This window comes from Andrena cerasifolii, chromosome 1, assembly GCF_050908995.1.
Source record: "Andrena cerasifolii isolate SP2316 chromosome 1, iyAndCera1_principal, whole genome shotgun sequence".
Lineage (NCBI taxonomy): Eukaryota > Metazoa > Arthropoda > Insecta > Hymenoptera > Andrenidae > Andrena > Andrena cerasifolii.
In genome coordinates, this window is record NC_135118.1 from 11,150,633 (window position 1) to 11,174,853 (window position 24,221).

General features: G+C 37.7%; 1 protein-coding gene across 2 annotated transcripts in view; it reads right to left on the reverse strand.

The window, feature by feature from the left end:
* The window catches only part of LOC143375348 (netrin-1), a 270,168-nt gene continuing 245,947 nt past the window's right edge, over window positions 1-24,221 (reverse strand). For both annotated transcript variants that reach the window (XM_076824360.1, XM_076824350.1), the window contains 3 exons: window positions 10,969-11,037; window positions 9,069-9,279; window positions 1-6,689 (listed from right to left, as the gene is read on the reverse strand). In XM_076824360.1, coding sequence (XP_076680475.1) covers window positions 6,545-6,689; window positions 9,069-9,279; window positions 10,969-11,037 — 425 coding nt within the window. In that variant the 3' untranslated portion in view covers window positions 1-6,544. The remainder of the gene's footprint in view (window positions 6,690-9,068; window positions 9,280-10,968; window positions 11,038-24,221) is intronic.

Here is a 24,221-nt window from a genome sequence, read left to right on the forward strand (position 1 = left end):
TTTATGCATTGTATTTATTATTCATACAACTAATCACATTTATTACACCACAATACACAACGGTACACTTAATAATTTAATCGAATCTAAATCGTAATCGTGGTACAACAGTAATCGATTAATAATGTGGAGGTATAAATAGCACACTTACTGTGACATCGTGTTTACACTACGATATACATACAACTGGTCAAGGATTTCGTAAAATCTTACGACCTGGTAATGGTACATATTCTTTCGTCTACAATGCTGTTGTCGCGCGATAAATTTCCAAAGAAAACAGTACAGTTTCGATTTCTCGATACGCACAAAGGAGACTGAAAAATGCACCTAGGATCGCTTCATCTTTATATCGTACCCATTTCATATCCTTTACGTAATATCAAACAATTATAAATTTTCGCCCGTTGATCTCTTGCAATCGCGTAACATATTATTATGCGGGGTGCATTAATTCCACACATGTTACCGCGGACCACTAAATAGCTACGAGACAAACCATGAACTTTCGATGTCGTGCTTTCGCGCGAACAAAATCAGTAAGTTGATATACACAGACCCGTTATCGTAAAACGATACGCGAGCGAGTAATATTGAAACGACGAGTCCAGATTGCAGAAGATCAAGGCGTCGTTTCGCTTTAATTCCTAAAGCTCCTTTACAAAAAGGCTGGAAGATGTGTACTAGCTGAAATCATTCCGAAACGATACAAGGGAGTCGAACGACGCGTCACCGTGACGCTATAAAATTCTGTCGTCGCACGACATTAACGACTTCATCGGAATAACAAGCCGCGCGTATCGATCGACCAATCCTCCTCTATAATCCGTCGTATTCCGTACGTGTTCCGTTTCTAACATTCGAATATATGTACTAATTTTGCGAATAGCTGATATATCCTTTACTTATACTAAAGCTATTTTACGTTGGTACATTTTATACACGTAATTATAGCGTAGGCGACGGAGACAATGAACGATTTCTCTTCTTTTTAGAGGGGGTGGGGGGATGATATTTCGCGAACAATGATAGACAGTGATAATACGAAGCACGATTCTTTTACAAAAATTCCCTCGCCATTGATGTCGAACAGTGAACAGTGTTTTCAGTGGTTTGGTTACCTTAATCGCTGTTTACGTGACCGCTTGGTAAATGTCCACCCGCAGAGAAACTTTAATTGTCCTCGCACGTGCCTGTCTCGGACTCGATTAAAAGAATAATCACGCGGATAAGAACGAGCAGAGGGAGCCAATTGAATTCGTGTGTTTCCGTCATTTTTATTAATGATATCTGTCTGTCGTTTTATCAACGATAGTTTCTGACCACTCTAGAGGGCTTTTAAGAACTGTCCGTGGCAGCGTCGACGGGTCACAAAAGGGCCACGTAAACCGAGACTCAAGGTACACCGGTCTATGCCAGTTTTCTTTTTAACGTACGATTATGAGATTCGCTCACACGAACGCCTTGCCGCGTTCGATACTCGTTAGCATTGTAAGTACATAGATACATCGTTGATTACGGTGCGTGTAATTGTGTTTAATCACTATTCTTCTTACTGCCAAGCAGAATATCAAATGTGAATTTCGTCGATCTTTCGTGAAGTGGAGGGGACATTTATAACGAGCTGAAACTTTTTTCTCTATGTATACGATGCGGCGAACTCTTTGCTTTAAACATATTGTACAATTGCCGACAAAGAAATAGAGCATTCCAGAGATTTATTTGCTTATGCAAGATGAGGAGTTTCGTTTTCTCTTTTCACTCAGAAGATTTTGCTTCTCACAAGACAGACGAATTTGCGCTGCTGCCATGGATGCAACGCAACTCGAAATATTTTACATTTACAACACAATTCGAATACATGAGATACGTCGACATCTCGGAGCATAATCTAACAAACTTTTTATTTTCTGGTTGAACACTTAAGGGGGTATACCCGTTTGAACCCTCGGAAAATGTATACATTTTGTGGATTTTTTTACAAGTCAACGGTTTGATGCAGATTTCCCGTTTTTTAACTATGTTTACATAGTATTATGAACTACTTATAAAAAAAGTTTCAGTTAAAAAACTATTGTTTTTCGGAAGTTACGGATACATGTCCGAAAGTCTCTCGATTTTAGACGGCTAAACGGTGGCCCTAAAAACTCGCGCTACGTTCAACCAATTCACTTCAAATTTTGCATGCAGAATCATAATAAGATTCCGCATCGTCCAACGAAGGCTTTTTTTATTTCGATTCCCCGTTTATTATTTATAAAGGAAAAAGGTGGATTTTTCTCTTAGAAAAATTTAACTTTACCTTTGATCTCTCACCATTTCTTTATTTTTCAAAATTTTCAAAATCGCCTTCGTTGGACGATGTGGAATCTTATTATGATTCTGCATGCAAAATTTGAAGTAAATTGGTTGAACGTAGCGCGAGTTTTTAGGGCCACCGTTTAGCCGTCTAAAATCGAGAGACTTTCGGACATGTATCCGTAACTTCCGAAAAACAATAGTTTTTTAACTGAAACTTTTTTTATAAGTAGTTCATAATACTACGTACAGATAGCTAAAAAACGGGAAATCATCGTGAAGCCGTTGACTTGTAAAAAAATCCACAAAATGTATACATTTTCCGAGGGTTCAAACGGGTATACCCCCTTAACGGGTGTAGTAGCTGAAAATTAGTAGAAGCCGGTGTATACGGGGTATCTCGAAAACAATATGACGTACAGAGTAAAGTTGAAAACACAGTAGAGTAGCATACTGCTTTCACTACATATTTAAAAATTTTGTTAACGGTACTTGCTATCACATAATATACACTGGTTAGCATTACTCAATGCAAATGTACAGTAATGCATGATAAAACCAAAAACCACATCACGAGAAAAATTAATTCACTGAACAATCATTAATCACTCGTATTAAAAATCGTTTAATATTATTACGAAACACCCTGTATATAAATACAAATTTTCCAAGCTTACAATGTACCATGAACATTTGCCCATTATTTATTTCCTAAACATTGAACGATTTGAGAACGTTAGAAAGCTTTCAGGTTCCGTTTATTATTTAGAATAATTTAGCGACAGAATCAGTTGTTGAATTTCCCGTTTCGAGCGCCACCCGACGCAAGTAGCTCGAACAGAACTCAGAGAAAGGGGAGGAGCTACGCGACACTAGTGCCCGTGTCACGATTAGGAACTTACTCCTCAAGTACAAGTATCGTCGATTATTTATGTAATTTGCCATAATGTTATACGCGAGTCTCGGTACGGGTAGGGTTTTGCTTGTAAAATTACCACGATCGGGGCATTTTTATTGTCGAAGCATACACAGATGGTACGTGAGAAAAACAATCCCTAAGTATCGGAAGACCGATTTATTCTACATTAAGTGGCGTGCGATTGCGAAAGAAAGATTCTCGTTCCCGTCACAGATACTTTCTTCTATGGGACATATCCCGACAATGCTCGAGGGATGCGCGCCAAGCGAATGCACGCCGTTTCCCTTTCTCTTGCCTCTCATAGAATAATCGCGACGTCGGTAATGGAAACGATAATTATCGCAGTGACGATATCAAATACGACAATCCCTCTTGCAGTAAGTAAGTAGTAACCGTACGATTTCGATAATGGATATTTCGTCGCATTTCGGGGGCTTAGCCTCTATTTTCCTTTGAATAACCGCTACTGCTATCGCTAATACTACCGCTACCAATAATAATACTACTGCTAATAATACCAACTAGAAAGAAATCTTAATAATTTATATAGAAAATGTACAAGAAAATCTACATTCAATGCGTATATCTTTATAAATGTGATCGATTCGCGATAATCGAATGGGAGGAGAATAAATAAATAGAAGAAGGGTTTGTGTGTGTGTGTGTGTGTTTGTGTGTGCATGCGTTTGAGAAAGACGGGAAGCCCGAGGGCGGAGAAAAGACCGTACCGTTTACAAACATCGCGGGACCTTGTTCTAACCAATGGTACAGTTGCAATAAGAGAGATATGGAATATTAGAAATATTCAGGAATAATTTGCAGAACTAAAACCCTTTGATTCGATCGACGATGTAACGGAATTAGTAGATTCGTAGACAAATCTGTGTTTGTAGTATTATGAATAGTAAAAAATTAATATATAATATCGTATTCCTCCATTCGCTTCGTAACGTATCGTGAATTAAAAACTAGTAAAGATTTTATAATAAAAAGTTCGTTTGGCCGATTCGCTGGCTTACAAATTAGTGAAATACTCTGTGCGAAAATGCATTCATTTATGCCTGAAATAACAGGCAGTTATTTATACAAAATTTACCTCGCAATTACATTCAATCAACAATACTGACATCGTGCATATTAATTTGTGCTATTATTTCGACAAATTTTGTGTGCATTATGTTCGTTATTATTCAACCGTATGCAGCTTGTGATTAAATTAGAAGTGTGGTAATAACTCGTCTCACAATGCAAAAGTTTCTGCGTCATTTTGAGAATCGGGCAAACAAGTTTTTATCGCGTGTTGACAGTCTCTCTCGAGTGTAATAATATTTGTAATTTTATTTGCCATACCATGATTTTGATGTGTGTAAAAACGGGGTTCGCTGCTTCTTTTCTTTTTTTTTTTTAGTTTATATTTACGAATACTTCTTCAGTTAAAGCTTCAGTTTCGATTAAAAAAAAAGCATAAGAAGACTATGATTTTGCCAACGAATCCATTATACATATTGCGATATTACACCCTCGTTTTAAGGCGCAAGTATTGAATCCTCCTCAATTTCGCAACATACAAACTGTAATAAACTATAAAAAAAATCACATATTTGTACGAAACGGTCGTTAAAAGTTACAACTGATATGCAATTACAACTAATTCTAATTCACTATCGAATACTGCACATTCGATGTATACTAGCACATTTAGTGGAATACATTCTTATCAATTTGTTTCTTATATTTTGAGCAAATGGAGACTAAAAATGTTAAATTTTTAGAAGTTAACACGAACTGTTTCTGTTCGGTTTCGGAACATAGCTTGGTCGTGTATAAAAATCAACGTTCGAGTTACATCTTTATAAAACGTACATTATTCTCTCTTTACGCGATTAAACGGGATCGCGATTTCTTTTGATTCGGATTACAGTTTGATTGAGAGAAGTATATATAAATTATAAATTTGTATATCCATGTAAATACTAAGTCTAATTTAGTACAAGATATTGCATTTTTCGTTTTTGGTTTGATGAAATGCACGTGGGAAATCTGTTAGTCGATTAAATACGACTCCTCCGTAACTTTGCGGTACACGTATGTCGTATACAAAATTTAGATAAAAGTATACTTTTGTATACTAACGCGAAGCATAATATGGTAGACACTGTTTAATTGTATAAATATTGTACAGTAAGATTCGTTCACTTATTTTACACATTTAATTACATGAATCGTTAAAAAGTCATTGGAAATACAATGTGGCGTGTTAGACTAATTTTTTATTCAAATAATAAATATACAATGTGTCTCTGGTTAAGTGTATGAAATAATTGCTGAACAGTAAGAGGTGGGGCGGAACGTAAGGTTTATTTTCAAATTTTTTTTATATAGAATCCGATAGTATCTAAAAAATTTTTCTTAGTTTCACAGGGTCAGCTGAAGGTCTCTTTGCAATTTTCCACTGAAATGCTACAAGGAACGCTACACTTTCTGCCGTCACCTACTTAATTAACAAAAGGACTGCGATACTTTTGCGAGCCAGAAACGCACATTTTGAATCTTGGATTGTTTCCACATGAATTTAAATAAGTTATTTTGAACGAGTAAGTTGAAAGAATGCCTCTTTCTAGTATCATACTGCGTAAACAGAAATGTAACAATTCACCTGGAAAGAGACTTCTTCGTTGATAGTTGATACTATGAAATTCCGCGTGAAACATGACGGAGGGATGGCTTCTCACGTTCCTTCGTACCCCCTACTGTTGAGCCAATGTTTCACCAGCATTTATCTACAGATTCGTACGTAAGATATTTTTTTAAATAAATATCACACAGCGTGCCACGAAATTATCTAAAACGTCTACGATATTAATAAACTTAAGATAGTAGAAACTTACAGCGGTAAGATAAGAAAAACGAAGCTGTTGTTCAATATATATAGATGCTTTCGTTTACGCACGTAAAGTAAGTCGCTATGCACACCATTAATTCAGTCCGCGTTGGATTTATATGCCTTCGAGTTCTCACTTGCATTTCACTTCGCATGCGTTTCGATACTTATCGTTAATCTTAGGACGTCGTCGAGTATTTCGTGCGAAAAGTAGGTATGCGAGAGGTACATACATACATACATACATACAGCTATTGGCAGTTTAAAAATGAACGTGCACCTCTTTCTACGAATTACGAGTAAAGGTTTAACTTCTATTTCTCTATCTCTCTCTCTCTCTTTATCTCTCTTCTGTCCAACACCTTCTTCTCCCTCCTTCTCCCTTTCCTCACTCTCTACCTTCCCCTCTTTCTCCGTCTATTATCCTTGGTGTGACGCGAATTAGTTCAATGGCACGATCTCGCCCTCCGCTGGAAGCGTCGCATTCGGCGATGCCACTCGTCGCGCCACTCGATGACGATCGACCTCTGTGTCACTGTCAATCCACCTTGACCTCCGCCATCGCTTTCCTGGCCAAGAATCAAGTACGACCTGCAAGATGCAACAAACTCGTTAGATTTTTCCCACCGTCGTTGGATCGTGATTTTGAATCTTCCCAGCAGTAGATAATGGTATACAAGATAATCAAGAAATCTTGAGTTAAGGGGGGAGCCTGGTGTAGGGGGTCGAAGAAATCGATTTTTTTTTTGCATAAATCAATAGTTAAACATCACGACAATATGCTCCCAAAGCCGCAAAACGAAATTCGAAAAATTAAAGCGGATATAGCCGGTTTTGCTACGGAGCGCCAGGCTACCACAAAACTTTAAATGCGTTTTTCTCGAAACGACAGTTTCACACTTTGCGGGCAATGTAACTCAAAAAATATTCAACCAATCGACTTGGCCTTGTGCACGGATATTTGTGAACATTTTCTTCATAGCACTAAGTTATTAGTATAATGATATTGTTTAAATAAATAACTTTTTTTTAGACATTTAAGGCAAAATTTCGTTGGAAACAGTGAACTTTTTATTCAAGAGGCCGCCATTTGTTCATTTTGCATCTTTTAAGTTTCAAATTACTTCATTCTGTGCGTACACTCATAAACTAAAAGAAAATTGTTCGATTTTTGGTTTCAGATGAAACCAAAAGACGCTACGTTGCCCGCAGTGCAATAATTGCGTCGCCAACGGACTGGGCATAACTTTGTTATTTGCCGCTCTTTTTTAATAATTTTTTTTTGTTATATACCTTAACCTGTTAATACAATGTCCTGAAAGTTTCAGAAAGATCTATCAAATACTTTCTTTAAAAAAAATTCCCGAAAAATGCCTCGATTTTCATTTAGTTACACCAGGCTCCCCCCTTAAACAGCAGAACTGAACATGTCGACCGAAAATGTTTCGCGCAAGCCTCGTGCTTGGTACTCTTGTTAATTGTACAATCTTGCTTCAACCCTTAACTGGTATCCTGGGGTCGCTCGTGACCCCAAGCACCCAAAGTTCGATGTACAACTTTCGGCTGTGTAAGTTGGTAAACTGAATTTCTAATTAATTTTATAATAATAGTTTAACTTTCTAAGCTTCTATTATTTTCTACATCACCTAAGAAGAAAATATTCATAGTGGTTGCTCTAGTGTCGACTTTACAAATTTCTGTGCCCCTTTTTATTTGGGCCCTGCCACGATCCCAGTATACCAGTCACGTTTGCCAAAAACAGTATACCAGTTAAGGGTTAAGAAAGTCTTGGGAGCTTTCAAAAGTTTCGGTAGGCATGGAATTTTTAAGTTTCGGATGCTAGTGTTTTGTTTCTCTTTTGTCTTTATATTGCCTTTTGTCTTCAATATTATAAGGGTACTAACAAACAGGGCTGTTAAGTCTGAATATTCGCAAGGTTTTCGATACTTTCAAGTTTATTTCAGAACCAAAACGTTATTGAGTTCTTTAAAACATTTACAAGAGTCCCATCACTACTTTCAAGTTTTACTGTTCCTTCTAAACCGCCAACCTCCGCTATCGACGTTATCAGAATTTTCAAACTAAGTAGATTATCTCGATGAGTTGTCTACGAGAAAATTTTATTCCTCTGTTTTTACTTATTTTTATACGAAGCATGACTTTTCAGTTTGTATCACGAAATACGTTTCTGCCCCTCAGCCTCTTGTCTACACACGTGTACAGGGTGGCCTAGTTATCATAATACAACCGAGAAGGAGCCGATTCTTCTCGCAAAAAACAAATCGAAAATATGGAACAAATTTTTATTGTATATTTTCAATTTGTTTTTTCATAAAGAATTAGCACATGGGATTACTTCGGCAGCCTGTATTAGGGAAAGAGGAATTTACAAGTTAGCCACTACCCTTCACGCCACGAAAGACAAAGTTTCGATAAAGCTATTTGACACTAAACATGATTTCACGAACGGATTTAGAAATGCATCTGATTATTTGCACCAAAATCTTTCACACGTTTATTTTTCAAGTCAACATAATTTTCGCAATAAATTCATTTAGATTCCCTTTTTTCTATCAGCGAAGGTTGCAAGTTGTTTCTTACATGGGCATAAAAGAATTTGTAGACGTAAACCAGATTTGTCCACGCGCGTTAACACTGTAACAGGATTTTATTTGTCCGAATAAAGGCAGTCTGATAAAATAATTTATGTAACCCCATTTCAAGGATTCAGACTAATAACTTTTAGACGTTAATTACAATTTGCATCACTCGTACAATGTCAAACTTCTATAAACCTGTATTTTCTTTTCTACAGCGCTGCACTTGATGTTTGTGGTATGACCGCTACTGCAACTCGAAGCTAGAACGTACGCTTTTTGATACGAAAACTTCGGCGAAACTGGATCAGCATTGCGACCAAACAGAAACTACACTCTACGCAATAAATAATTCATGTAATATGCGACTTACTTATTCGGTTTGATTTTCGGGCACCTGCAGGCTAAGTCGGCAGAGTGCACGTAAAGGAACACGTCACCTCGTCGAATCCTCGAGTTCGGTGCTTTCTTGTAAATGAAGTCAACGTTTAAGGTGAAACGCGTCCAAACCGTGCTGGATACGCTTGTCCCAGCTGGAGATCCGTCGTTCTTTTTGTGTCTGTCTGTTATTCTACCCAGAATAGCTGAAGAGAAACGAAGAGTCTTTTAATTCCTCTTCCACCACTTGGAATATTGATTCTTATAGGGAGCAAGTAGGATTTATGCCTTAGGAATGAGTTTCCACTGAAGTTAATAACTTCTGACTAAATTGTAAATAAAAAACGCATTTTAACACTTGAATTTTCTAGCTTTTGAATCAAAGACTCAAATTTGGGTTTCATGTGTTATGATACTGTTTTATCAAAACGACGAGCAGGAAACGAAGTTTCAGAAATTTTTGCCTAGTTTGAACGTAGGCATGCGTCAAAAAAAAATTTTCCGGTAAATCCAATCGAAGAGCTCTTATAGAGCAAACATTTCTCTTTAATTTCGCTTTTTTTGGTTTTGTTGTATGATTTTTATTGACCGAGTTATTCCCGGCCAAAGCAAAAAAGGTACTTTTCACTTTGAACACCTATAACTTGCGAACTCATGATCGCAGACAATTTTTCACGAGTGTTTTGGAAAGCTAAGAAAATTTCCTTTCGGAACCTTCAGTTGCCAATTTAAGATTTTTTTTTAAATCGTATTAAATACATTTTAAAATGATCCGCAAAATTGACGAAAATGTTTTGAGTATAATAATTTGGCCACGCAAATCTGTAATGCGTTGCTTATAATGACCAAGTACGATTATAAAAATTTACGATGTGTAACAAAATTTGATATCCCCTTCTTATAATGCTATAGCTACTGGTAGCCTATCGGATTACTGATTAGGCCACGTCTCTTTTTTTACTAATAATGAATTATCCAGGTTCGTGGATATATTGATGAAGGATCATATTTCGTAAATTATAATGCCTATAAAAGCAAGTTTAACGTTTTCCTATCTCTGTTTCAGTAACTCCCATGAAAGTTATGCACAAGCTTTAGTGAAAGTGCCTCGCACAAACCGTATCTCTTCGAGACTTAAAAAAATGTAAGTACATAGTAAGCATTGGATTAAAACTTATGTCGCGATAAGAATACAGTATTCGCAAACTCTAGATTCTAACTTCTAGATTACCTAGAGCTATTCATCTTAATATATATTCAGAAGAGTGTGTAGGTATATGTTGGTGTGTTTGTCTGTCGCCTAAAAACTTTAGAACGGTAAACTCCTGGATCACGAAGTGTGCCTCAGCTCATTATGCCTAGCTAATCCAGATGATTGTGACTATTTCCATAAAAATACTAAAAAAAAAATTTTTTTAGGAAATCAGAATTTAAATTCCGGGCTAAGCCGAGTAGTAAAGCTATATAAAGTAATAATAAAACGAAGGTGAAGAGCGTTTTGTTTTACGCGTGGATATTGCCAGGAAACACTTTGTTCGGGAAATAATTGATTATATGGGAAACAACTTCGAAAGAGGCAATGATTTGAGGAATTATTATTACTTTTGAATTATACATTATTAGTGGATTCTTTTTTTTTTCATTTTTCATTACTTTTAATTACTTCATTGCTTCACTATACGTGTTATTGTGGAATTTGTGCAACAATAAATAAATACCTAAGTGAGAAAAATGAATAGGGGTAGTAAGTAGATACCAATACAACATTCGGAAACAAAACTGGATATTTAAGAGATCTAAAAATTGGGTAATATTTATTTCCTCTACTATATAGTACCTATCATAAAAAAAAGTTTATGAAAATAATAGGGCCAAAGCTAGTATTTCGTACTTACCGTAATCTCTTTTGCAGTATTTGTTCAGGTTTAATCGCTTTGTGCTGGCACGACATTTCCCGCATTGATCTATAACAAACACGGTATGAAATTAAAAACATTATTTTCAGAGTTAATAAGTTAAATTGCAGACACTAATATTGTACACGAGAAATGCCTTGTAGTATTCAACGTGTTCTTTACTTAAGTCTAGGAGAAATATTATAAATCTCATTTATTTTCGTAAATGAATGTATTAGTAGTTAATCGCGAACGTATAAACACATCTAAAATTTATAATACGTCTTATTAATAACATCAGAAAATCGCAGTACAGAAGATTCGATATTATTAACTGCTGAAGGTGCTCTTAAATTCTTATTTAGCAATTTAGAAAAATTGTATACTGAATTAAGCACCTAATGATTTTCTTGTGCCTATTAAAGAAGAAATATAGAAAAGAGGAGATAAGAAAATATAACAGTAACAGATTTTGCCACAAAAAAGAAATTGATTCGCTGACGCTACATTAGACGCATTGTGCTATTTAAAAATAATTTTTAAAACCAAAAAACAATGTTTCGCTTTGTACGAATTTTGTATTAACTAAATAAATTTACCAATTATATTTAATATCTATTTTTTTTATTTACGCAAGTCCTGGTATAAATTAGACAGGAATAATCGTTTAGTTAAAGTTTTCTTGTGTTTTTCATAAATATTATCAACATTACTCCAAAAACATAATTTTTGCAATATTTTTTTCAATTTCTCGAGAATTCTCAAGAAATATGATCTGATTTCTCGAGAAACAAAAAATATGGAGAAATCAGGAACACTAGTGTTAACGGATCTGCGAGAGGTTGTAAAATTCGTTTGTTAGTCTACTTTGTTATAATCTATCGATTTCTCGTATAACTGTTCACACAAATGTATAATCTGCCTTCTAGTTACGGTGTGAAATTAGATCAAGACGATACTTTTATAACTTACCAGGATTTACTGAAAATAAAAGAAGGTAAAAGCCAAAATCTATTGTCGCCTTAGCAGTTACGCTAAATTGAACGGAATTAGTGCAAAATGCAAATGGTAACGGCATCTGTGCATTATTTAAAAAATTATTGAGAGGTGGCATATTACCCTCGGTGGCATATTACCCCGAGTTACCCCAGAAATGATCAGCCGAACTGTTCCACTTCTAAAACTCACTAATACTATTTCCAACATACAATATTTCTCAATCTAAAAATTATGCATAAGTACTCAAAGCCGTAATTACTTCCTGGCTTGACAAAACTCGACTAAAGGGTGTAATTGTGCCACAGATTACACGACTGTTACAAGTCGAATCCACTTTCATTACGCATCTGTTATGCCAGTGTTTAGCAATAGTCTCTTCTTTATGTCTACAAATAGAAGTAAACGTTTTTATTGGCTCGATCTCTTCTCATTTAATAAATTAAAACGCAGGGGAGCATTGTATGGGATCATTCTGATTTTCTACTTGACTGGCACACATTGCACGATGTTTAACCCCTCGATGACGAAGGCTCGCGGCTCACTGCTCTGTTCTCATGGACCAAGGAGGGTCATGTTTTCCAATAAATTTCTATTAGCAAACTAATAACGGACGTGTGTATGTATGTATGTATGTATATCTTTAATGAGTTCCCCTTAGCGTGTAAATAATTCAATAATTCTCTAATAATTGTACGTTCATAATATACTTGAAAAATAGTTAGGGTAAACGCACCAATAAATGAACACTTAAGGCTAATGAATGAACACTTTTATAAAATTATGTTTGCAGCGCGATTGATTCCGCGTGCTGTAAAAATCGTTTGGATACGAAGCAAGGAATTAAAAGAAGTCTCTAATTAATTAGTTGCTTATTTTAATAACTTATTTTACTCGTTTTAATACAAAATGTCCATTCACTGGTACCTGTTCATCTACTGGTACATCCACCCTATCTATCGTGAGCATCGTTTATGTTGAAAAACGAGAGTCTACAAGCCAGATAAGGATTGTGCGACAGAGGTCGTCACCAAAGGGTTAAATGCTGTCAGTTATTAATCATATCATGTATGACACTTTCTGTCTTCCCACGTGGAAGGTTAAATGTTTGAATATTTTCGAACACGTGCATAAGTCTATGTTATTCTTTGCATTAACTCGGCGGGAGGCGCTACTGGGTAAAATTTACCATAGACGCGCTAGTTGCAAAAATATAAAGACTGTTTGAGCTTTTGTTACAATTTTTTAAAGAACTTTAATAAAGATTTTAGGATATTTCATCAATTTTGTTTGATTCTTCAAACACTGTACTTGAACATAAAAATTACAAAGTTAAAAAAAATATTCTGAAACCGTGGTTTTTTACATTTCAATTTTGGGAACTTTTTTTGACCCGGTAGCGACAACCTGTATTACAATATGGGGTGCGCCTCCGGCCGGGTTAATCGAGTAGAATTTTTTTTATCGAAAATGGCAGGAATGCGAGTCAAAAAAACGTATAAATAATGCAGACAACGTTGCTTTTTTTATTTCTAAGGTTGCATCCGTCGAAATGGGTCATTAATGACTATGTTGATTTACTATCAGTAGGCTCAAGTGATTCAACTAACTGCAATAAATTTAAGCGTATGAGGCACTGATGTCAGTGATTACTACATATTTTGAAAATCCATTTTTTTCTTACATTCCCATGCAAAACGTAAGATATACCTAATAAATAAAAAACACCCACTGACATATGACTCACTCAATATTAACTAACCAATTTTGAGTAGGTGATTCTAATGATAACTCTAAATTGGTTTAAAATACGTAACACCAGGCGAAGCAAATAATATTTCAAACAATATAAAAAAAATGACAGATTCAGCTTAATTAATACAAGTACCTACCAGCACGGAAGGTGTTAGAAAACCATTAAAATACCTTAATTGTTTTCACATTGAGTCAACTTTAAAAATTCAATCAGGTAGCCAAATGTACGCCCTATCAACTATACAAACCGGCTTAATGATATTTCGTCCACATAATTTATTAAAAATCAAAAACTGAAAAACTGGCCTACCAGCCCCGGGCTCGCCTGTACAACAAAGTATGAAACAGTTTCGTAGCCTGACAGAGTGTAACAAACCATTGAATTTTCATTCGAAGCAATATTTTTTATACTGCTTAAAATGTTTCAGATATTACATAAAAGGAAACAGAAAAAGGGTGGCCATTCTTAAAGACGCCGTTTTTTTTCTGAGCCGCTAAAACTGGAGCAAGCGGTATGTCTGACAATGAGATATACATAGATATCAGTAGACTTCCCATATTCTATAAATACCGAACAAAGTTGAGAAAACGAAAAGCCAGAATTTTCGAATAACAAAAGTTCCATGGTAAATGGAAGCTGCCTTTGTCCGTCCTTCTTCTCTGCCACTTAATATAGTCCATTATCGGTGACAGCTGTGGGTGCATCTATCCATTTATTATGCAGCCAACGGTATCCATCTATTATCTCAAACGGCGTGGTCAGCGCATAACGCGTCCTCGTCTCGAAGTCGCGCAATTAATTTTCTGTGGGATACGTTTCAGTCCAGTGGTTCTTAACCTGGGCGTAACTAATAACCTTCATGAAGGGTGCGTGCGATATAATATTTCACCGGACGGTGCGCCAGTTGGTGGAACTTGAGACTTAGTAAATTACAAAAAAGTATAAATTATCGTTTAATTTTCCTACATTTTCCCGGCCTGTGGAATAATTCTACAGTCCCCAAGATGCAAGTCTCTAAATTAACTGATTACGTGTTACATCATTTAAAAGTGGTAGTGTAATTTCAATTATATTTTCTCCTTCCATCTCACTACTATCGCCGCACTTTTTTTTAAGGTTTTGAGTCATTGCAAGACACAGTAGGGGGCAGAAGAGAGTTTAAACTGTGAACGGTGACAGAAATAAGATAGTTCCATTATAAAGAATCGTATCTTGAAATTGATATCCCATAGATTGGGGAGTTGCCAGTGTAGGCTAGTGATTTCAACATAATTAAGTTGGCCATGTTTTCCTTTAATTAATTCCTAAAGATCACCTATTTTTATGGGCTCTAGGCTGGAACAACCCCTTAAGTAGGTATCGGTTCATTTCGCTTGCAGTTTTATTCTCACCGGTCCATGCGTAATCGTTCAAGATTATGGGCACATTGTCCCATCTGTTCGCCATTAGGTATAGACAAAATGTACATATTTGCTTTATCGCGGCTCATTCTTAAATTGGCCGAGCGTGAGGTCGTAATGTCGGGCGTAAACTAATCTGCCGTGTCGCGACAGTGTTTTCTTTGGCGTGAGCTGCGTGGCGAAGAACGAATTTCGTAAATTTCCACGAACCTGTGGCAGTTTTTTAGTCGCCAAAGAAAACAGTGACCCTGTAATATGGATGTTACGCGTACATCTGCCCACGTTTTATCATAAATTATACGTTACATCGCGGCTTCGCGTTTGAGCTTCTTATATTTTACGCTACGCCACGCGGACACGTGGTTTCGCTTCCTTCGGCTCGCCAAGTACTAGCAAGCTGGAGACGATGTTCTTGAACTAAATTCAGAATCACGATGGGCGACATATGAAATCGTTCTTTCCAACAGAAAAGCTTGAAGAAAGGGATGGTTAAAGTCAACTGTGACAGAATATTCAGAGGGGTTTTGTTGCTTGTGCACCAGAAATGTTTGAGCTACTTATAACAGTAATAGTAGTAGTAGTAACACTAGTAGTAGCAAAGGTTTTTTTTTTCTTAGGTCTTACAATTAGACGGGGGATGTACATATAAAATTGAAAGCAATACGTAGTATAGTATTTATTTTATCTCGTCTCTTCCTTTCCTCACATCCATGATTTTCTGTAATATACTCCTTGTTCATTATCTTTTATGAATTCTCTGATTTTCATATTTTCTATCTGCGCCCTTACATTTTTTATAGTAACTGCTCTTAGTGCTTCCAATATATTAATACATACCCTGCATTTATCTTTTTCCTGTATTTAATTTCCAGTACCTGTTACTGTTTTCTTGCGTTTATACATCTGAATTTTACTATTATCACCTCCTTCCTTCCACTGAAATCTGTTAATAAATATGCTGGCTTCGTGTTCTCTTTAATCTGTTACTGTACATGAAATCCTCGTTACTAGCCCGTTTCTACACTGCGTTAGGAGCTCGGCGACTATCCCCCACCATTTCTTGAAATCCCTCGACGAGAGTGAGAGAACCCAATGAGTGAGCGAGAGGAAACGAAAGAGTGGACGGCAACTTCGTGTCAACTGTTTCGTCTCCTCTCGCTCGCTCATTGGGTTTTCTCACTCGCGCCATTGGCCGCGCGGTATTCCGCGTCCACAACACGTTAGGCCGGGTACAGACTTCACTCGTGAACTTCACGAACGTTCAACACTTGCATGCTCATTCTGCCTCGGCTTGCCTCGTTCGCGTTCGTGCCTCAAGTCTGTACCGGGCCTTAGGAGCCCAACGCCAGCACCGTTCGTCGAGCTGGTAAAGAGGATTTACTGCATTTTCAATTCTTTATTCGATCGTTTCGTTCTTGTAAAGAGCAAATTAAAAATTGGTCTGCTTCAATCCCCTGGTTATCAGTCCAGGCGTACCTGTATGAAATGTGTATTCGAAAATGATTAAAACCGAATTAGTTCATTTCGATTAGAGCAAATGCTAACCCCGACTTAATAATGTATTTTCTCCTTTCGTAAATGTGTAAATATTGTTTTCGTGAAAGAGAAAATAAATGTGAAAAAAATAACGGATGTTTCCCACAGATCCACTATTACAATTAATATAATTTTGATCTTGGAGTAAATTGCGAAATATGTTACTATACTAAAAAAAAAAATAAATAAACGAAAATTTTTAATTCTAGGAATTTCGGTTCGCTTTCAAAGTATTTCAACATTAATACCTTGATGCAAACCTGTACATAAATATTGGCAAAATTTCCGTGCTTAGTTATTTTCCTACAACTTTTCAAAGTGTGGGTAAATCTATAACAACGCGATAGCTATTTACCTCTTGATTATAAACATCATTCAGTATGACACGCATTATAATATATCTTCGTAAATAAATGCATTTCCAATTTTCTACCCAACATTACATTTTTCCATAAAAGTCCGCAATACTAGAACTTTCGATTTGATTAATTTTTCATTTGCGACGTTAGTTAACAAAACTCAGCACAACAAAATCCGTTTGTGCGATCACTTCAACGAGTAGCAATCAAATTACGTGATGGGATCCGGTTGAATTTGCTTTACAGCGAACACAGCCTCGATGGCCTGTTTGTAACATAACGCAGTCGGAGTACGGCTCGACATAAGAGTACAAGGTACTAAAACAAAGCCAGTTGGTGGAAACAATTTTAACCATTGTGTACGCTCGCACAATTGAGAAGACGAATCGTCCCGTTGCACGTCAAATTAATATTATGGTGGCTATTTCAGGTTGATAAGTATTAAGGATGCCGTGTCACTAGGCCTTGAGGTGTATGCGTACGCTCACACAAGCTAGGAAAAGTGTGTACGTATACGAGATGTAGTAAAAAAAAACCGTATTTTTCAACTTTCGGCCTGGAATCAGCACGAGGGAAGCTTTTGCGGGTATAGTTGCCTCCAGTAGACATTCGCGAAGTAGACATTCGTTAAGAAGCACCGTACGTTGAAATAATAATGAATTTATGACTCGGAAAGTGACAGAATGTGGCTTCAAGGATTCTTAGTTAGCGGTGCTGATGGTATATTCGAGCCACGTAGCACCAGCACCGGTTAAAATCCAAGCTAGCCGATAAATGTATTGATATACGTATGTATTGATAACGTATTCAATGGGCCACTGATCTATTGGCGATTTGGTACTGAACATTAGAAAAAGGGCCCATGCGGCAAATGCAAGCCCAACCGGTCCTGAAATAAAAGTTATGAGGCTCATTTGCCGCCCCATCCTGCCAGAGCAGGAGTGTCGAACTTCCCCACTCCGAGAGCCGCACGAGTCGGGCCCCGGGTCAGCCGGTTCCCCCACTTCTTTTTCTCCAGGCGTTGCACGAGACCCGGCAGGGAGAGAGTGCGGCACCCGGAGGAGAAATTCATCAGAGTGGAGTGGGTGTGGAGGGGGCCGCTCTCCTACGGCTCTACGGAGCAGGCGAAGAGGAGAAGGAGCCACTGCGGCTCGGGAGCCGCTAGTTCGACACCCCTGTGCTAGAGTAGCGCTTACATCTCTCGAGTCTTTCCTCAGGTGCCTACGCGAGGTCCCTCGGGCCGGATGGGATTTTACTACCGGCTTCTTTTCCGAAAACAGCAAAATCTCGAAATTTGGGGGGCATTTTTCGAGATGGTCCCATCTGATTTCGAAGTTAAAAATGCTATCGGTCGATTCGTCTTGGCGAGATCTTTCCAATTTCCTTTGGGGATATGTAGAGGTTAATATAGGTATGTATTGCGCAATTTTTTTGTTTGCTGCCCAAATTCACTCTGAGGGGGTGAAATTGACCCCTGAAAATCCGTTTTTTTTTCGATTTTGTGTTATAACTCGCGAACCGTAAGAACTGTAAGAACTATAACTTAACAAATGATAGTCCTAATTAAAAGAAGTAACTTTTTCCTGAACACTTTTTTTATATCTCCTACAGTTCGCGAGTAATAATACAAAATAAAAAAAAAATCAGGGGTCCATTGTACCCTCTTGGAGTGAATTTGGGCAGCAAACGAAATTGCGTTGTACTCAGGAGGACTTCCCCTACATATTTACAGAGTTTCATAAATTTTTGAATTTCAAGGTTCGGGATCTTCCCTTGTCAAATGTATGGGGGTTGAAATTTGGTAAGCCGACATACATGAAAATGGTTACTCCTACGAAAAAACTCACAGGACCTTTTTTGTAGACAATTTCCCAGGCTATAAATTGTATAATAACTATTTCTGTCGAAAAACTGCTAGATAACGAGGTATTCGCGAAAAACAGTTGTTTTTTTCAACCTTCTGTAAAATTTTTAGCGGCGATCGGATCGATGGGGACTTCTGACATATTATTTAAAACGACGAAATAAAGGCCCGTACCAAAATTTAGCTTGGTGGAAATTATTCCATAGATTGGGCAGATTTCCGTCTAATGTCACTGCACTAGAACGACAATCACACACGAAGTGGGGCCGGAGAAAGTGTATATAAAAGAAACACAAGCAGCATTATTTGCAAGTTTTATACCGTTTAAATGAACCGTGGCTGCAGGTCGATAATAGAAACCGTACAACGCACCGAATCCCCCGAACTACGAATCCAAACTGCACGCAACCAGTGCACACACGCTGCGCTCCACTTCGCTTTTGCTCGTTCGTTGGCTAACCAAATTAAACGTAATTTGAATTTCGTTTGAAATTCAATCGATGCCACGTTGGACCCCCGAGCGCGTGTATCCAATAAAAAATAATAAAAATTCCGCGCCCGTACTGGGGGAAGGAGGGGGAGGGGTGGCGATGGGGTCGTCTATCGGGGAAGCTGCCCCTTGAAATTTAAAAAAAAAACTCAAATACTTCGGAGAGCACGACAGTAGAAGTGGACTGATTTTGTACTTCAATACTTTTCGACCACAGCTATAACATATTTTTTATGGTCATCGACTTTCTACTGGCATTGGATGTATTCGAATAATTCGTGCTCGAATGCTATGAATATTCTCCTAATATTCCAGTAGTCGATCACTACTTTAGAACTAATTTTAAACCTGCATAAGTTTTGTTTGAAACGATCCTCGATAGATTAGGATTAATTAGAGAAAGGCTATTCACAATTCGAAAGGCTGCAAAATTTTATGCTGGCTTGAGTGGAAGAAAATCGCACCCTTATACATATTTGCGCAGTTAAGAGTCAAATGTAATATCGGAACATTTCACGACTCAGGTCACATTTAATGATTCGAGTATTCATATATTTAAATGTAATCCCAATTCGAAGATAGCATTCGAATCAAGAGCGTCCGTAGACTTTTTTCCAGGAGGGGGTTTTCGAGGTGACGGTGAATAAAAATATAGTAATGAAAAAACCAGTACCCCGCTTGCATTTTTTAACTCATTTTGCAATGCCAATTTAATTAAACAAATAAACCCGAAATTTAGAAATATTCACTTTTTTTAGTATAACCTTAATAAAGATGAATTTTTTAAAAATAAGCGATCTTCTCTCAGAAACCTGGGGGGGGGGGCTGCCCCTTTTGCACGCCCCTCTCCGGCGCCCATGATTCGAATACTACAATAGTTGAATGTTATTCAACTTACATTGAAATACTTGTATTGTTCGATTATTCAAATGAAGACAAATCCGACAAATATTCCCGTCCTATTTCTGAGGTCTTTACTGACCTCCCTTACATATTTCAATGTTACCAACATTTTCTTCAATTATATCTACCTCGACAGTTAAACTTGGTATCTTATGTGAACAATGATAAAAACAACAAATGAATTTTACCGCCTTTGGGTAGTCTCGCAGAAATTGCACGCACTTTATCGATGCAACATTGATCAGATAAAGTAACAGGCCACTTTTATTGAGTGGTCATTCGATCGTCATAGTCCTCACTCAGTGTCTCATGTACAATTATGTAAAAGAAACGTCGGTAGATTCTGTAAAGCGCATTTTCCTCGAATTTCATTCGCTGCACATTCGAGTACTCGGGCTGCTGGGGTATCCGAATAGAAAGAAATTCGATGAACAGCCACAGCCCTACTTTCTACCGGCAACCACTCCGTACTTGTACGACTTGCGCTGTAAAATCCCATCAAGGGAATATCACGCTTCCGCCTAACGAACGTTCATTACCGTTCCTCTGTTCTCACGAATCGATACAGAAGCCGATGATTCAATTTGCTGTTTCGTTTTACGTATTGTTATCGCGTGCATGTCCGCTCCGGGAAGGAGGGAACGCGAAAGCAAACAGTTACTTAATCGTGATTCTGCGGCCGGTGGAAAAAAATCCCGTAGGCAGTTCGTCAAGCATGCCATCGGTTGGGGGGGCCAATTAACCGAATTACGAAATAGGAAATACGAGTCGAAAGCGAGCCAGAGAGATGTCGGCTAGCTGGCATGAATCGATCGTGATGGCAGAGACCTCAGACCATAATCCGTTTAATTCCCGGCTAACGAGACGTCCTTTGTGTCGATTAACCCATGCCAGTCCGCATCAACCGAATGGCCAATAGCTTTGCCATCGGACGTATCCAAACCGTAAGGTTCCCTTTCCGATCGAGCGATCTGATCGATCGAATAGATGCGACTCGAAACTGGTTCCCGTCCCTCCCTTCGCCGCAACGCAACGGGTCCACCGGTGTATCGCAATCGCCTTGCGAAACCACCTAAATCCAATGTTAAAAGCCGAAAGCTAGCTGTCCGTGTCGGTGTGCCTGTCAGTTGGAGGACTTTTGCGAATGCCTTCGCAAAATATTCCTCACTGCAACCGTAACGAGATCTGGTGAGAATAGTGAGTTCTATTATTGTTCGAGTAAATTAACAAGTGGCAGACATACTGTTTTTAAAATTTAACCCTTAACTGGTGTACTGTTTTTGGCAAACGTGACTGGTATACTGGGGTCGTGGCAGACCCCAAATAAAAAAGGACACAGAAATTTGTAAAGTCGACACTAGAGCAACCACTATGAATATTTTCTTCTTAGGTGATGTAGAAAATAATAGAAGCGTAGAAAGTTAAACTGTTGTTTTAAAATTAATTAGAAATTCAGTTTACCAACTTAGACAACCGAAAATTGTACGTCGAACTTTGGGTGCTTGGGGTCACGAGCGACCCCAGGATACCAGTTAAGGGTTAAAACCGTTCAACGTGGTGTTTATATGATCTTTTAATATTCCTTGGAATGTTAGCTAAATATGGCAAATTACGAATTGTAAACGATTTCATTGCAGTTTTATAGGGCATAAAAAGCAGCTCAAGTATTAATCTGATAAATTTTGTATATCCAGTGTAGTTTTCGAGGTAAGCAAATAGAAAAATATATTAACCTTTAAAGAGTGTTTCTCACCCCGAAGGACCAGAAAGTAGTACAAAACAAATTGTCCGATACTTCTATTGAAATTTATAAACCTAGGTCTATAAACCTGTAAAGTTGAGAAAAATGGGATTTTTGTAGGGTGCAACTAGGGGTTGCTCTAGTGGAACCGCCCGTTTTTCAACGCCATCTACGGGAATTTATTTAACAAAAACGCAAGTATAAATTTATACTGTCTAGCGTTTTTTTCTAGCATATTTTTCATTGATATAAAGAATAATATGAAAAATTTATCTAATGAACAAAGTTACATTTTCTTTCAAATGTTATAAATGTTTCAATTTTTTTTTCTTTAAATTTGATCGGTCCCAGCATAAACTATCTAACTTTAAGCAACTTTTCTTCTTTTCGCAATCAGATGACTATGATAGGTGCTACAAGTCCCACCAACAGGAGTTACATCGTCGAAGAGGTGGACAGGACTCCACAATAATTACTAAATAATAGGAAGGATCAACATAAAAAAAATATATGCTGCAAGTTTAAAGACGCCTCCTTATACCACAAAAGAGTCTAATCGAATATGACGAACAGTTTTGTCAAAAATAATTCTTAAATATCAGTTACATTTGGAGCTGTCACACGAGACTCCCTCCCTTAAAGCAGAAATGATAGCAAGACAGTCTTCTAAAAAATTCATTATTCTCACGACAATTTGTTACGGAAATCGGAAATTCTATCTAAGAAAGAACAAAAAGTCTGTAATCATACTGTTGGATCTTATATGATTCAACTTGATACACCTCACTGACGACTTTCATTCCCTGTGACGATTGCAGATAAGCTGAACTTCAACAATTTGTCTTTCTTGCGCGTCACAGAGCTCGAAGATAAACTTACAAACCAGACTCAATCTCTACGTATTTACCCATGAGCAGGGCTGTGCCCGTGAGATGTTTTGCAAAATATATTAAACTCGGCGATGAAATTTAAGAGTAGGTATGTATTACGGAAGTTGAGGGAAAGATGAGGAAATGGGACAGGTATCCAAACAAGGGGGCTGGACGACACTAGGTTTTTATTAAACGTACACAGAGATCCCGTGGATGTTATCCCAGCAACGTGACTTTATCCCTTTTAACGTGGACCCGTTCCACGTTTTTCCTAGGTATTTCAGCCTCTTTTAGCGCCTGCATAGAGGATGCACACGAGATGTACTCACCGCCGTAAAGTAACGTCTTAATTATAAAAGGCCCTCGGTGGTGCGGTGCATGCCTTACGAGGCACCCTAAGTATCTTACAGCGGCCGAGTGGGACTTTAATGGACGCGTGGGTGCTTGCCAGCCGTGACAGCGTGGAGAATCTACGGTTTTTCGTGCGACTGCCTTTTCAGACGCGACCCCCACCCTACGAGAATAAACGGTGCTCTTAATGTAAAGCACTTTTCCAAAGAAATTAAAGGATTACGATCATAGTCTATCGTTTAACGGATATTTACGTGGCCATCCACCTGCCACTGTGCACCCTTCACGACCTACCGTGACAAATCGGACGAAACATTGGCGCTTTAAATTTTTTCAAGCACGTGCATACCCAGTATGCTCAATGCGTATCAATGGAGGCATAATTAGGAGGGAAATCTTTGTTGGAAATCAAAATTAGTGAAATCTATCGTCTACATTCGTTTTCTACAGATGAGTACGGTCTCTTAATGGACAGTGGACGTTGTAATTAAAAAAACAGTGAATATGACTGGTATTCATAGTCGCTACTTATTCTTAAGCAAATGCTTAAGCACGCGGCATCCTCTACTAACCTGGTAGTTAGTAAAGGATGTCGCATGCTTAAGGGGTTACGCCACCCTGAGGCGCTCGAAACAGCACTAAACTAGACGAATTTTTTTTTACCGATACTATGAGGTTGAAAATTATTTATTTTCTTCTTATGGGTAGAGCATGCATTAGTGCATATATTGTATAAATACTGTACAAAAATATTAAAAAATGACCGAGTTATTTGTTCTCCCGCGAAGCTCGTTCGCCGTTACACGCGTGACTAACCTGACAAATTATAACGAACATGTTCGTCTGAAATCAAAAGCCCGATGATTTTCGTGTTCCTTAATGAAATACCTACGATGTAGCATAGGGATTTGAGAGAAAAAAATTTATTGCATAAATGAGAGCAAAGTGAAAAAATTATACGTTTTTCACGTGAAAAAACGAATTT